Source organism: Rhodamnia argentea, chromosome 1 (genome assembly GCF_020921035.1).
Source record: "Rhodamnia argentea isolate NSW1041297 chromosome 1, ASM2092103v1, whole genome shotgun sequence".
Taxonomy (NCBI): domain Eukaryota; kingdom Viridiplantae; phylum Streptophyta; class Magnoliopsida; order Myrtales; family Myrtaceae; genus Rhodamnia; species Rhodamnia argentea.
Genome location: NC_063150.1, coordinates 34,103,536 through 34,119,102, shown reverse-complemented (window position 1 = coordinate 34,119,102; position 15,567 = coordinate 34,103,536). Strand labels below are relative to the sequence as shown.

At 40.3% G+C, this 15,567-nt stretch overlaps 2 protein-coding genes across 4 annotated transcripts; both read right to left on the bottom strand.

Annotated features, from left to right (window-relative positions):
• Positions 1-4,628: 4,628 nt before the first annotated feature.
• LOC115738890 (BAHD acyltransferase At5g47980-like) lies at positions 4,629-5,960 on the bottom strand. The gene has a single exon (XM_030671679.2). It carries the CDS (start codon positions 5,958-5,960, stop codon positions 4,629-4,631), a length of 1,332 nt encoding a protein of 443 aa, XP_030527539.1.
• Positions 5,961-8,116: 2,156 nt separating this feature from the next.
• On the bottom strand, positions 8,117-13,554 carry LOC115738889 (serine/threonine protein phosphatase 2A 57 kDa regulatory subunit B' theta isoform-like). 3 transcript variants are annotated; one of them, XM_048278775.1, is made up of 4 exons: positions 13,345-13,554; positions 11,503-13,237; positions 8,333-8,704; positions 8,117-8,297 (listed from the first exon to the last, which is right to left on the bottom strand). In XM_048278775.1, exons 2-3 carry the CDS (start codon positions 12,718-12,720, stop codon positions 8,345-8,347), a joined length of 1,578 nt encoding a protein of 525 aa, XP_048134732.1. In that variant the 5' UTR covers positions 12,721-13,237; positions 13,345-13,554; the 3' UTR covers positions 8,117-8,297; positions 8,333-8,344. The 3 variants fall into 3 exon arrangements, with proteins under 3 accessions (XP_048134732.1, XP_030527536.1, XP_030527537.1); XM_030671676.2 differs by having other exon boundaries at positions 8,117-8,704; positions 13,345-13,552; XM_030671677.2 differs by having other exon boundaries at positions 8,117-8,704; positions 11,503-13,209; positions 13,345-13,552.
• Positions 13,555-15,567: the final 2,013 nt, after the last annotated feature.

The window sequence follows — 15,567 nt, the reverse complement described above, 5'->3', positions numbered from 1 at the left end:
AAAAAAAAGTAAAATACGAATAATTAAAAATTATTGCAAAATCCACTCCTTCAATAATTTTTAGCCCGCAACATAATGTTACTCTTATAGTTATCCAAAGATTACTATGCTAGCAAAATATTTTTTTTATAAAAAGTATTTGCACTCCTCAAACAACCACTACGTGGTGTCCGCAAAGCTCCTAATACCACAATGACAGCAGTGTTGAGATTTATCTATATCTAGATCTCGATATGACACATCCTTGTCGCGTTGCAAGCGCTAGCATTAGCGAGGATCACCGGCAATAATGATAAAAAAAAAACATAAATAAAATGGAAAAATCAAGAGAAAAATTATTTTAAAAAATCGTAAAATATCATAATTATAAAAATTGTTCATGTCAATGCCTACATAGCATCCATGTTAGCGAAAATTGCCCCGGTGGATTCTATGCAAAAGATTTATGTCTAAGTTAGAAAAAAAAATTATAACCGAACCGACACAATTGTAATAAGTTTAGGAGTTTTCCACCACCAAGCCTCCACCATTTATTCCGTGACTTGAGCCTTGAAATAGTCCGCATTGCTGTTCGTCAAGTTGATGCATAGTTGTTCACGATCCTACCCAGGAGTGGGTAAAAATGAGCTAGGGTTTCCAAGAACGGCGGGAAAATTACTAAAAAATTTATAAATTTATTATAATTATGTCAATTTAATTATATATTTTCACTATCCAAACATATCTCTTTTCCCCTCTCTCCACCCTCCCTAAACCATAGCCGCCATTGCTAGTAACATTTCCCGAGGGAGAGAGACCCTCACCCTTTTGTTATGTTGTTTTGATCTTCTTTTTTTGTTTTTCTTGCTTTCCTCCTGTTTCGGAGCTGTTCTCTTCCGATTTAGCCTAGATCTGAAAGGTTTTCTCTCTCATTTTTGAGAGATTTATATCCCAATCTAGTTTAGATTTGAGATTTTGTGCGTGTATATTTTCGGGGTTTCGCTCTCCTTGGGTTTTGTCGGTCAACAAGTTTAGTTTCGAAGGAGATTAGAGGTGCTTCGTGAAAGTTTCGCTCGTGTCAAATCTATGCTCGTTCAAACTTTTTATTCTGCTCGGCAATGGTGTTGAGGACGGCATACATAGACACGCACAATCGAAAGGCAAAGCCAATGCAATATATGGAGTTCTTGATGTGTGCGCATTACTGAAGATGGATTCGGTGATCAACTGCCGATTATGGTGTGAAGAAGTCACAAACGTGCTCTTTGAGCGTATAACCCTTAACCTTATTATGATGATTTCTTTTGTAATCCGAACCTTGTTTTGTTTGGAAGTTGTCTAGAAAATATTTTTGTTTGCATTTGAACTACGATATATCTCTCTTGTATCCCGAGGAAGTGAATGAAATGAGATTTTACGTTTGACTAACAAAAATCCTAAACATTTTTTTTTTTCAATTGAGTCCCAAACCTTTTGTATTTGTGCTAATTCAATACATCCAATTAATTTTAGCTAGAAATCGCTGACATAGCGCGACAAGCGCCGACATGGCACACTGTTATGGATAATTTTTAATTTATTTTTAATTTTATATTTTCATTTACCTTATTTAATTTAATTTTTCTTTTTTTTTCTCTCCCCTTCCTTCTTCCTCTAGACGGTTGACAAGGTTTGGCAATCGATCGGAAGCGAGGGCAAGTCTCACCCGGTCCTAACAAGGCGCAACCTCGCCGTCACCGAACGAGGTTGAGCCTCGCCAAATCTGGGCAAGGCTCGACCTCACCCGGGGATGGCGGCTTGGCAAGGCCGGTGTCGCCAAGCTCGCCCTCACCCGTAGCCTATGGCAGCCAGCTTCATTGCTCCTTGCCTCTAGCTAGTCGTCGTACCTCTACGATTGACTGGAGAAAGAAGGAAGAAAAGAAAAAAAAGAAAGAGAATGAAAAAATAAAATAAAAATATTATTAAAATATTATTTCAACTTATCCATGTTAATGCCGGCCACGCCACGTTGGAGATTTCTGGCCAAAATTGGCCTGTTGAATCGGCACAAATACATAAAATTTAGTATTCAATGGGCAAAAAAATTAAGACTTAATTGGCACAATGCAATTGATTTAAGACTTTTTGGTAATACTCCCGAGAACAGTCACTTCATCCGCCCCAACATTTTTGCTTTTCGACTAGCATAATAATTTGTGCATCTCATATAACTACTTAGGTGAATCATTAGATTTGGGAAGAATTACTTCCTCTAGAGCAATAACTTGTACATGTCCTTGCACTCGACGACGAGTGATCCAATCCAATTACGAATTCTCTCGATCTCCATCGCCTTGTCCACGACACGAGACATCCTATCTTATGAGAGTTTCATGCCTCGGTGCGGAAATGGCGAACGCAGATAAATTTCGAGGACCGGACCTTTAACCCAAATTTCAATATGGAGTTGCGCAATGGCTAGTGACCGTTGGTTACAGACTTCGGTAAAAAGAGTAGGATGGCATGCGCATGTGTCGAATCAGGTCAAAGATGATCCAACCTGAAATAGATCCGATTAACCGTTTCGACTCATTTTCACACAACGCAAATTTTCAATGACCCGACCCGACCCATTTTGCTTGAACATTTTCATTTTTCACTGATTTAGAAAGACGTGTACCTAAATTGAGGTGGGAGCGCGAAGCGAGCGAGCGCAAAATCCGAAAGAGAGCAAGAGAAAGAGAGAATCATAAAGGTGGGTTAGATTTAAGTAAATTATGAACTCATTTAATATTTGTATCATTTTGGGCTTTACCATTCTAAATTCATTTATGGCTCATTTGCCAAAAATGATTAACCCATATAAACAAGTCAGCTCATCATGTATGAGTTTTTTTTTTTTTTTGTCAAAAGGAAACTTTCATTTCACAAAAAAGAAAGGTACATAACATCAAGACTAAACCAATCACAAAATGTTACAATCAAGTGCAAATCCGAAAAACATATCAATTTGGTATAACCTGCGGCATTTCTCTCCTTTCCCAAGAACAAATTTATCATAACATCGTAGCACAATCGGTGGCCGATCACCAAAACTCATATCATCACTGACAGCGGTGATGATGACCAATTTTGATAGGTTCTACTTGTTGTCTATGCCCCTTGAAGATCTTTCTTTGTTTCTGGGCATTCGCCAGTTGAACCACTCCGATTGGTGCATGATACACGAAACGAGCTTCATGCTACACGATTTGGTGACCATTTTTTTTGTCCTTACTTTTTTTGACCTTTTCTGTTTGGATTGGTTATTTGTATTCATATCTATTTTTATTGATACACAAAATGGCGAGGGTCCGGCCAGCGGCCTTCGTCGGACCTCGATCAAACAAAAAGACATAAAGAAAGAAAGAAAAGAAAAAATCCAGGAAAAATTACTAAAAATTCTGCAAAAATTGTACACGTCAACGACGGTCGATTAGGTTTCCTCTTCTTCTTTTTTTGGAAAAATGTTTTGTATACTCGATGTGCATTGCCCAAGTGACGCTGGCAATGGAGCTTCTCCATGGTGGCACCACTGCTTTTTCTAAGAAAGTGGTTGAGTGCAAGAAAGGAAAGAGGAGAAAAAAACACGACAAAAAAGGTGAACTCACTTTTTCATAAAAGTATATGTCTTTTACGGATATTCCACTAAGGTCGTCCTCAACTTTTATATTTTTGTCCTAAAAAAGTACCTCAAACTTTAACTCCAGTCTAAATATGCCCCAAATTATTATTTTTTTGTCTGAAAAAAATTCATACTTTAGATCCAATCCCAAATTTATCATGAAATTTCTTTTTACGTTGGAGAAAAATCACCAATTTTTCCTGTAATCCCAAATCTGTCTCCATGAGCCCCACCGTACAAAAATCGTCGTCAGCCGTATCTAATTTTCATATTCTAAAATGGTTTTATTTTGGTGATATGGATTTGTTATAGACGTGAAAATGTCACGTCAAAATTGGAATTTGACCAAGAGGGTAGATTTGATAATAGATTACAGCTTATATTTTCTTTTAGACAAAATATAATTCGTGGTAAATTTGGGATTGGACTTACAATTTGGAGTTTTTTGTGAGATAAACAAAATTTGGTAAAGATTTGAGATTGAATCTAAAATTTAGAATTTTTTTCCAAGAAATCCAAGCGCTGATTTTTATTTTTATTTTTTGAAAAATTTGATTCATTAATCAAAATAATATTCGAAAGATACATAGAATGCTTTCAAGCTCTCGAAAAAAAAGCAAATAACATAGCAAATTCTGCAACTAGAAGTACTCTCTCATCGTTTAAGAATAGATCCGCCAGATTCAGTAATCAATACACATCGAGAACTCTCACACCAATTACAACGGCTTGCGGTGCGCGTCTAAGTTAGACGGCCCCATCCAAGCGCTAATTTAAGAAGAGATAATAAAAGCACGAGTGAACCACTGACCCGGTCAGTAATTTTCATGGTTGAGACTAGGAGATTATCAGGTACAGTCCTTAATCCAAACCTTGGGCTTCACATATGATCAACCACAAGGAACAGGTTCATACATTGGAACATGAACATGGACATGTTCTTGTTGATGGGCACGAGGGATGGGGATGGGGATGAGAATTTTATTTTCTGTAAAATCGGATTTCATCATGGCTGACACGGGCCGGTCCAGGCGCTCGGATTGGGAGTGGCGTATCGCAACAGATCCCGATCCTTCTCGAACGCCGCCATCTCAGCCTCGCCCAGCATCACCCACGCCTCCGCTCCCTCGCCGTCCCTCGCGTCCATCAGCACCAGCGCATTCTTGAACTCCGAGCTGCATATGCTCGTCCAATCCGGCCTTCCCCACCCGAAATCGATGTCGTATAATCCGAACCGGCACCAGCTCGTGACCGAGTAGAAGCTCGGCCCGTACGTCCTCATCAACTCTCCCGCTCTTTCATTCAATTCGCACAACGTTGAAAAGCCCTCCGACCCGCCGAGTCTTTTCGCGTAATTTCCGAGGAAATCGTCCATTCCTTCCCTCATTTTGGCCACTAGCATTGGAAGGAGATCTTTCTCTTGGTGCTCGTCGTTTTCATCTAATTTTGCTGTGAAGTAGCTGATCAAGCATCCGACGGAGCTCGGAGCAAGCGGCGGCTCCATTCTCTTTCGGATGTTCACGGTTTGCGCGAGAAGAGAGCGGCCGGAGGACGCAGCAGCTTCCATCGCGCATTTCCATATGAGGGCTGACATGGCTTCCACTCGAGTGGGCTGAGCGGCGATCGAGCTCGCTGCTCTAGCTCGGAGAGCCGCAATCTCCGCTGGCCGAAAGCCGTATCTCCTCGACTGGCACTTCTGCTTCAGCATCTTCCCTGGGCGGAGGCTGCTCAGAGCCTCGGAAGGAGGGAAGAGAGTCGAGGCGGTACTTAAATCTGGTGCCGGCAGCTCGGCCACTGAGCCTCCGCCACAAGCCGCAGCCGCCCAACTATGGAGGAACGAGCTCAGAGTAGACGTGTCCGCGACCTTGTGCGACACGCAAACCCCAACCGCCACTCCTCCGCCAACAAAGAAGCTCGACTGGACAGACACCAAACGACCGTGGAACGATTCGGGCGAGTCGATGTCCACGGGAAGGAGCAGCTTCAGCGCGTCCGGGTCTGGCGACTGCAGGATCTCCCGAACGCCGATCCCCGTCACCTGAGCCTCGAAATAGTCCGCGCCTTCGTCTGTGCAGTCGACGCGTACGTTGTCAGCGATCCTACCTGCAAGAGGGTAGAAACGAGCTAGGGTTTCCGACAACGCCGACTTCATCCGCCCCAGTGTTTCATGGATCTCGGGTCCAGCTCGAGGAGCGTCGGCATAGAAGAGGACCAGCGGGATGTAAACAGAAGCCGCGAACTGGTCGAAGACAGAGATAGCGAAGCGCCGGAGATGGGCCGAGGTCGGAGAGGACGGTTTGATCGTCTCTTTGGAGATGATCTCCACCTTCATCTCCATTAACGCCTTGTTGTGTTTGCTTGTATTTGGAGCAGTAGCTAGATTTTTAGCAAGACATAGAATATGGGAAAGGAATTCATTGCATTGGAGTAAGCTTTATGAAAGTGTACCGGCAATTGGGGAAAAGTGCAAAAGCGATAAACCTATTGCAAGTCAAACACCTATTACATTAGTGTCAATTTGATTTTAACTATTCTAATTATGCCAATTTAGTCTTAAACCTTTTAACCTATGCCCAATTTAGTCCTTCCGATTAATTTTAGCCGAATATTACCGACGTGAACGTCGAACGGCCTACGTGATATGACTGGTGTTGACGTGCTCCAAGCAACATGGGGCAAAGCCACCCTAGCTTGGCAAGTGCCGGCCTTGCCATATCTAGCGAAGGCGGTCTCGCTGACTTCATACTCGCCGATCAACGAAGAAAAGAGGGAAAAGAAGAAAGGAAAAAAAAAAAGATAAAGATAAATAAAATTTATTAAAATGTTATTTAAAGATATTCACATCGGCGCCAATCGTGCCACGTAGGTCATTCGATGTCCACGTCAGTAATATTCAACCAAAATTAGTCGGAATAACTAAATTGGTTGTGATTCAAAAGATTTAGAACTAAATTAGCATTATTACAAAGATTTATGACTAAATTGGTGTAACACAATAGGTTTATGACTTTTCCGGCACTTTTCCTCCTTCAATTGTAAGCAATAATCAAGTGAGTGACGACTATGAAGTTTCTATGCACTGATGTAAATTAATGTTTCCTATTTTCTTGAGCTACAGTCTTAGGTTCGTGTTATCGATCGGAGTAAAGTAGGATAATGTACCCATAAATTAAATAACCCCTCTTGTTTTCTTGAGCTAGTCTTATGCTCATGTCATCGATCGGAGTAAAATAGGACGATGTACCCATAAATTAAATAACGTCTTTTGTTTTCTTGAGCTAGTCTTATATGCTCATGACATCGATCGGAGTAAAATAGAATGATGTACCCATAAATTAAATAATATCTTCTATTTTATTGAGCTAGTGTTAGGTTCATGTCATCGATCGGATCAAAATGAGAAGTTGCACCCGTAAAATAAACAAGGGCCGTTGACATTGAGGATCCTAGGAAAGTGAAGGATTTGGCCTTTTAGCTGGTCTTAAGGATCTTGGTCAAATCGTTTGCCCATCGGATGATCAAATAAAATAAGTGCGAACCCAAGATGCCCTGCTCATCTTCCTCGTATATGCTTTCCCCAGGCGAGGCAGCGACAACCGAGTACGGTTTGTTGCATTAGTCATATCAGGGTTGAGCGATGACACCTCGTTCGAACCCGAGCCCGTCAATCATGGGATGCCCCGACAAATCTGAATCCCTTGGCCATGATTCCGAGCATCCATATGACAACTCACCCTATTATATATGAAATAAGAAATGAATTTATGACCCGATGAGTCAATGACTTAGTAAATATGGTTATGTACGTGAGATTATACCTTGTTATGGGGATGTTTCTTTAATCTATGGACTTGCTCTGCTCGGCCAGGGTTGCACTTGGAAGGTTGTAATAGTATGTTTAGTCGGACCCGTCATCGATCGACTGCTCAAACCGAGTAGAGATCTTTAACATTTTCTCTTATTATCGTCCTTTAACTTTTTTCAGAGTCCTTCCTTCATTGTCAAATCACCCTAAACCAATTGCCTCGACACCCAAAAGTGGCTCTCAAGGTTTTATATGGCAAAAATCTGAAACGGCTGACCAACCAGGAGCCAGAAATGGAGCAAAAACTGAACATGAATGTATCAGTAAGATCAACTCCAAGCCGAACTGAACTCGAAAAGTTGACACAAAACTTGCACTTCTTTTTTGGATAAGTCGATTCTGTGTATAGCACTAAACCAATAAATTTTCTTTGTGAAGGTGAGTTGATACAACGAGACACGGACATTGCTTTGACTCAAAATCATATGGTACAAGTTATTTGATTAAAGAAACACAAAGAGATATAGAGGTTTTTGCGCCTTCAAAGTACGAAAATTGATCAAAGAACAATCTGAAACCATAAGCATGCTCTTGCGCAGAGCCAGTTAATCGAACAGTCCAAAGTTCTCAGTAGCACTTACGACTCGAGGACAGCGAGATACACAGTATTGAGCTGAATGGCACATAGATTTAGGAGAAAAATAAAACAGGGCGGATCGATTACAGTAAATGTTTGTGGCCTTCGACCAATGTCAAGTCATCATCCTTCGCTACATTACAGAAAACTCCCTCCAATGAAGATAGTATACAGCAGCAATCCTTGAACATTAACCCTTCCCGACTCTAATCATCAACCCCACTAGACAAAATAAACCAAGCCACTAGAACCAACAGCAGAGGGATAAGTGCTGTTCATGCTAACCTGAAGTCATTCGAGACAATGTTTTGGCAAGTACAAGCACAGCCTCGTTGCTCGAAGCTTTCTTCGCGGCGGCTTCTTCCAAGCGTTTCCACGTGGTCTCGCGTCTCGCTTTGATGTCATCTTCCTTTGCCTCATCCTCCTGGAACTTGGTCAGGCATTCTTTGAACAGTTCGGGGTCAAGATCATAAAATAGTTTACGGACGTTCAGGGTCAAGCTGTGAACAGCCTGGTTCCAGTGGTCCCTGGCATTTTTCTCAAGGGCAGGGAAGATGATAGGCAGTATCACACTGCGATTTTGCTTGATTAAATTCTCGATATGGTCATTGTTCCAGAAAAAAAGTGCTCGTTCAGCCACCTACGATTCAAAAATGGGCATACAAAATGAGAATAACCATTGTGAAGCCAGATCAGACCCAAGATATGATCTAGACAAGAAAATAGCCAGCCATACTACTGCAGAAGTGCATAGCAGCTCCAGCACATTATCAACAGTAAGCATTATCCAACCTTTAAAATAGAAGAACAAAGATTAAAGCAATAACAAATTGAGTTCAAGCCCATTTCAACTTCGGCCAAAATTTGATTTACAATTGCCGGTCCAAAAATTAAGCCTCTCTATCAGTAGAAACATGTCAAAGAATGACTAAGTTTCCTGTTCTGTAATAACTGAATGACAATTTGTTTCAATTGAAGCCCAAACAGCTATATATGGAGGACAGCATTGAGTATGTATGTATGTGCGTATATAGATCACAATCAAATAAGACGAAAAGAGAGGAGGGAATACAAAATTCCTACTAAGCTCCAAAGGCCAAGTAACATCAAACAGCACTATTCTTTCTGGCCATCAAAGACAAGAATTGGAGTATCCAAAGTCAATCTGAAACTCTCTCTCCACTAAAGATAAAGTGAAGAAAACTTCGATATTGATGCAAGGGGAGAAAGAAAGAATCAGGGAAATGGACAGAGTATATTCATAGCAAAAGTAAAGGAAAGTAAATAGAAATCAATAGATCAAAAGAATGAACCTGCATCTATTAGAATTTCCACAAGGAGGAGTTTGCCAGTCAAACAGATTCATGCTCAGTGAACTTATGAGATATGAGGTTCCACAACTGTAGGGTTAACATTTCAGAGAACACAACCCGAAGAAAAAGTCAAAGTTGTCTTTGGCAGAAAACAGACCATGGTAAAACAATTCACCTACCCCTTTGCCATGAGAAATTAAATTTAGAGACCCGTGAAGATTAATCATTTGTTTGAGGAAGAAAAAACATAGCACTCCAGTGAATTGCCGGACCAGCATCTTGTGGAGATGTTTCGAAATGAAACCCCTATATAGCTAGTGCATTAGAAGTAATACTTCTGATTCATAGACCATTTCAACGAGAGGGCATGAGTATCATCACTCAAATCTTTTATTTTATCGGTTAGACCATCAACAACCATGGACTTAAAATCATTGATTGTTTCTTCCAGCAAGCATGCAGGAAACTATGCAAAAAGCATACTGTAATCATTTTTCAATCACTATGAAATAGGGCTGTAGGCGGGTTCTCTTTGAGGAATTGAAGAACGAAAAAGCAAGCCCCAGCACCGTCAAATGTTAACATTTAAACCACAAAACTCAATTCACATACTTTTTATTTGTGCTTTCTCAGTTGCAGACAATACTCGACAAAGAACACCCCTTGTCTTTATTTTCCTAAAGCTCAAAATTAAAAGACGTAATCTCAGCAGATCAATAAGCCTCGAGTATGGAAAGTGTATCTATGAAGAAGAAGCCAGGCTTCTGGAATGAAGAGATCTACTTTAGCCATGCTAAAGTGTGGAGGCCAGACACGAGAGAGAGTTTTCAGGATGAGATGAAGAGTTACAACTTTTCATACTTAAAAGTACAGATGACCAGTTGCTCAAAAGAACAACATGCACCATAGACTTCTATCCCTTCACTTTTGCATTCAGATCAGTTTCCCATTGGCAATGCCTCCTAGAACCAGCATGAGTATGTGCCAAAAACTGACCCCAACAAATACAGAATTATCTGATTAGCCTATGCAGTTCAGTTTTTTGATAGAATAGTTCTTTCAAAATAAACCGCCACTCAAACACACGACTCAAACATAACAAAAACTCTAGCGACCATGAACCTGACACAAATCTTTGAGTGAAATAACCTGACAGATAAACTCAAATTCCAAGATGCAGATTTTTTAAACTCGTGATTAATGCAAATTGAAAACCAAACTAAGTCGTAAAAGAACAGAGTACCATCTGAGATAAGAAGTATCGCCAGATTTGACATTGAGAAGAAACTAACTTATTTTAAGCTCACTCGTTCAGTTTCATCAGACGATGAAACAAAAGAACGTGTTGGATGACTCTACTGTCAACTGTTCTTAGGCATGATAGGCCGCAAATAAGTTTCAAAACCACTCAAATAATAACCAGGGTCTATATCAACTAAAAGTGAACCAAACTATCAACTATCAAAACTGAAAGTTGCTTCAAATAAAACAGTTATCCAATGCAAAGAGGGCATTAGAACAAGAATTTCTCAACAGGAACCATAATTGCCGAAGTATGTAGCTTGACGGAGACTACTGGAACATATTCCAACCATAGTATGCCAATCTAATGCCTAAACCTTCTCTTTTTCATAAACTATGATACGAACACCATGTCCTAAATAGAACTAAACCCTGCTCTGACTGCGTCAGTAAACATACACTGGGAAACATATTGACGCACCACTCAATAGAACAGAAGCACGTAATTGTTAACCATTTTCCCTCTTCCCTTTTGTTGGGGTTGCTGGGGGTGGGGCAAATTGATCGTACAAACGACAATGAACATGAAAGACATGGACCGTAATTGACTTGAAGCAAACAATGCAATGCAAAGGGATGGACAAAAGGAAAACAATTTTGTCAAATCTTGACCGCAAATTTCTTTCTGGGAACACAGCTGCCTCCATAAACGTATAAAAAGCATACCTCAAAACTCAATAGCTATTAAAAGTACCAATAGTTTGCACAACCGCATACCATATTGTAAAGCACAAAGATGTTTTAGAATGAACCACTATCACCCAGGTAATCCAATAAAAAGAAAAGCACTAAAGTCGGCTCCACATCCCACAAGGGCACGCACCTGAAAATGTGAACTGCTCAGACAACGAGCAATTTGTCGGAACAAGGGCACCATACAACGTTGAAACTCGGGCGGCTGAGTTGCTTCTAGAACTTCCTCCAACTCACTTAAGAACATCACTTCTTTTGAACTATTCGTAACCGGCCAGTACTTAAGAAGACCCCTGATGACTGTATCAGCAAGTTTGCTATCCTTCTCCACAAACTGAGTGATGCAGTAGGATAACTGTTGATGATACATAGCCAAGCACTTTGGCTTGTGCAGGGGAATCAGTGCTCTCACAAGGAAAAGTTTATGTTCTTCTTTCAATGGCAGAGCAAACCCATTAATAATGCTACCGAGAATCTCCAGAAGTTCAGCAATGCCATTATGCTTCTCAGTTTCGAAAATAAAACAGTAAAATATGTTGTTGATGACTTTCCTGATGAATGGGCGATGAACCATAAATTTCCCATAGATACGGTGCAAAATAGTTTTTAAGTATTCCCTTTCTCTGGGATCTTCTGAGTCAAACAAGTCTAACAATTTAAGAATAAAAGAGTGATCAATGTATCTTTTGGCCGATTTAGCGTCCGTCTCTGATGATGCAACGAACCTGAAGAAGAATTCATAAACAAGCTGCAAGTGGGGCCATGCAGGATCCATCAAAGGTTCCTCTTCCTCCAGATCAAAGGCTTCTATTGTTTTGTTCTCACGCAGTTGAGGAGTTAGTGCCCTGAATAAATTCAAGGATACCATCTTTGTGGCTTCCTGCATTACTGTTTCAGTGAACTTCCCATTAACAGCAGTTACATAGTCTACCAGCTCTAATAATGTCTGCCGCTTGATTTCCTTCTCTCTAAGGTTCTTTGTTGGGTCAGTGAAATCAAATATGATGCAACTCAGGTTCAGCTTCCTTATGAATAAGTGCTGCTTCTCAGAACTCGGTACATCTTTGAATCCAGGCAATGCTTCATAAGCAGAAGACACTGAATACCCATTAAGCTGGACATTTGAGTTCCGTGAAGTCTTGGTGCCATGATTCGACCCCTTATCTGAACCATGGTTAGGAGCGGAACTTGACACCGGGTTCAGGGCCCCAGACTTGGCACTTCCAAGCTCACCACTTCTCGAGTTGATCGAAGCGTTGGCATATGGATTAGAGCTCCCACCATTATCACGACTGTCGGCTGACTTCGATGATTTACGTGGAAGCTTGCTGAGAAACTGTTTGAACATTATTTGTACAATGCACTAGGCGTCTCCTCTTCCCCAGAGAAAAGCAATATCAGTTCCCAAGAGATGGAAAAGCCCTTCCTCAGCAAATCAGATTCCCTCACAACATCTTAAACACTCACTTAAGCCCCAACCACACAAAACTTCAGCTACCAATTCAAACAACAAAAAGGACGCAGATCATACTGTACAACAGCTTCAAATAATCCCCATTAGCAGAAGAAGAAGAAGGTCATAAAAACCCTTCTTCAGCTTCATGCCCTGATGCTGAATTTCACCATCATCTATCCTCAGAACTTGAAGCACCAAAAACCCCAACTTCTTTCGACCCAATTCTTAAAACCAAATGAGAATGCAATAGCTGCTCCAATCGAAGGACAAGGGAAAAACCTTTTGATCCTCAGCTCTAGAAACCCCTCATTTTGTTCTCTGATCTTGGCTCAAAACGAGAGAGCGCCAAAGCATATTCACCACATTCGCTGTCCTCGTGTTCTAGCCACCAAAAAAGCAACCCCAACAACTAGCAACGACAACCCACTAATTAACTCCAACAAAAATGTGGAAATCCAAGAGAAACAGACCCAGATGGAAAAACAAGCGAGAGAACTAGAAAGAGGAGGTACTTACGGAGAAAGAACTCGACTTTTGCCTTTTTTCGCCGATTGGGTTCGTGTTTCTGGAGAAATTCTTCCGTCTTTTTAGACTTTTCACTCGATTTTTTCCTCGTGATGGTTTTCTCTGGAGAAGTAGCCACGAATCACTCTGCCTGCTTTCAAATGGCGCTCTGGGGTTACTTGACAACCTTTTTATGTTTAAAAAAACAATATTGGTCAAGTCAAGAAACGCGAAACTGGCGATTAAGGCACAAACAAGGAAACCCATCAACCACACCGTTTAACGCCATGGTCTTCTTAAACGTGTTGTTGACTCTGAACTTTTGGCCATTTTTTTTGGCAGGTGTGAGGCATATGGTGGACATTTTGTTTCAACTCTTGATGGATCTTATTGCTAATAAGTACGTTCCAAGTCTTAAAATTTATCACGAAAGTACAATCGAATTATAAAATTTTTAAAAAGTATAATTAAATCATAAATTTATCAGAAAGTGTAATTGAGTTTTAAAACTTTTAAAAATTGCAATCAAATCTTAAAATCTTTCAAATTTGTGAAATAGAGTCTTTTCATTGCTTGCATTTTTTTCGGAAGTTTTAGCACTCGATTACACTTTCGTGCCAAATTTTAGAACTTGATTGCACATTTTAAAAATTTTAGGACTCGAATGTACTTTCTTGACAAGTTTCAGGATTTAATTGCATTTTTTGAAAATTTTAGGACTAAATTGCTCTTTTGTGACGAGTTTTAGGATTTCCAATATACTTATATCTATAATTTAAACGGGCTAATGGGTCGATATTGACGCGACTTAAAAATGTTTAATTTGAAGTTTAAGACGTCCGTGAAAGGGGAACTTAATTATTAACCCAAGAGATTGGCAATTTGATCCGACACGGGGGGCTCCGTCCGTCGTAGACATGCTAGACTTGGAATTATTTGCATTTTGGGGGGAGATAGGGTCAAATATGTCGCCCGTGGGAGCGACCGTGAATTTTGTCGTCATGGTCTTGTGGCCTTTTGTTAATTCAATTATATTCAGTTCACGTGTCATGATTTCGTAAAAGATGGATTTCGAGGTGATTGCATGCTAATTATTTACTAATTATTCTTCTTGATTTACCATTGTCCTTCCCAATGTTCCCATCGGTGCCTCCACCATTTTCGCTTCGTTCATCTTAGTGTTGATTGCGACTTGTGGAGGCAGTCCTGACCCCGCAGCAATCTGTGTGCGGTAAAGTGGAAATTCGAACATGCAACCATCTTGACCGAGTTGAAAATATCCCGACTCCGCAACCAATCACATCCATTTTGAGGTTCACGGGCCATTTCCGGTTCATTGTTTACTCGATGAAAAATGTGCTCTTATTGTTCCGATATCTTACGTAATGTAAATCCGGGATCTTTGTCATGGCTTAAAAAAAGAAAGAAAAAGATTAGGACAAGTTCTTGGTAGAATTGGAAGCAAATACGGAATTGGAAAGCATCATTGAAGGATTCATACCAAAACCAAAGAATTTTCTTAGTCCTAAGGGTGTCTTCTCAAAATCAAGTTCTTATTCCTTTTCCCCGTACATAAACGTGGTCTTTTCCTAGTGGCGTATTCAAATTCTTTGCAATTTTATGGTGTGATGGTATTTTGGAATTTGGATTTAACTGTGGCCGGTCTCCTTCACTAAATTTGCTCAGATGAATGCAGGTGTTGTTGTCACGCACAAAGCTTTGACTTCCAAATTGTCCAAAAGGGCATGAATGGATTGGTCATGGACTATGAAGCATCGACACTATCTAAGGGTCTACCCGTCATGTCCGACACTCTCCAACATGCGACCGACCTATGATCGGCGCTCCAAACACCCTAGCGACACACGAGTCTAGTATCTTGACACACTATTTTGATACGCACAAATCAATTTTAAGCTTTTTCAATAAATTAGGGATCAAATGTAAATTTATCAAAAACATATATACTCAAGTCATATACCCAATCAACCCAAAATTAATATAATTAGCTAGCAAAAAAATAACAATAATCACGATATAACAGAAGAAGAAGAAGAAACTCATTGCTAATATAATTTATCATGTACATATGAAAATTTACATTTAATATAGGTGTCCCAACGTGTTGGAATTCTTTTTTGTTTTAGAATGATGTGTCGGCATGTCGTGTTGTGTCACGTATCGCATGTTAGTGTTGGTGTTGCTTTGGTTATGAATCGTGTACGAGTCATTAAA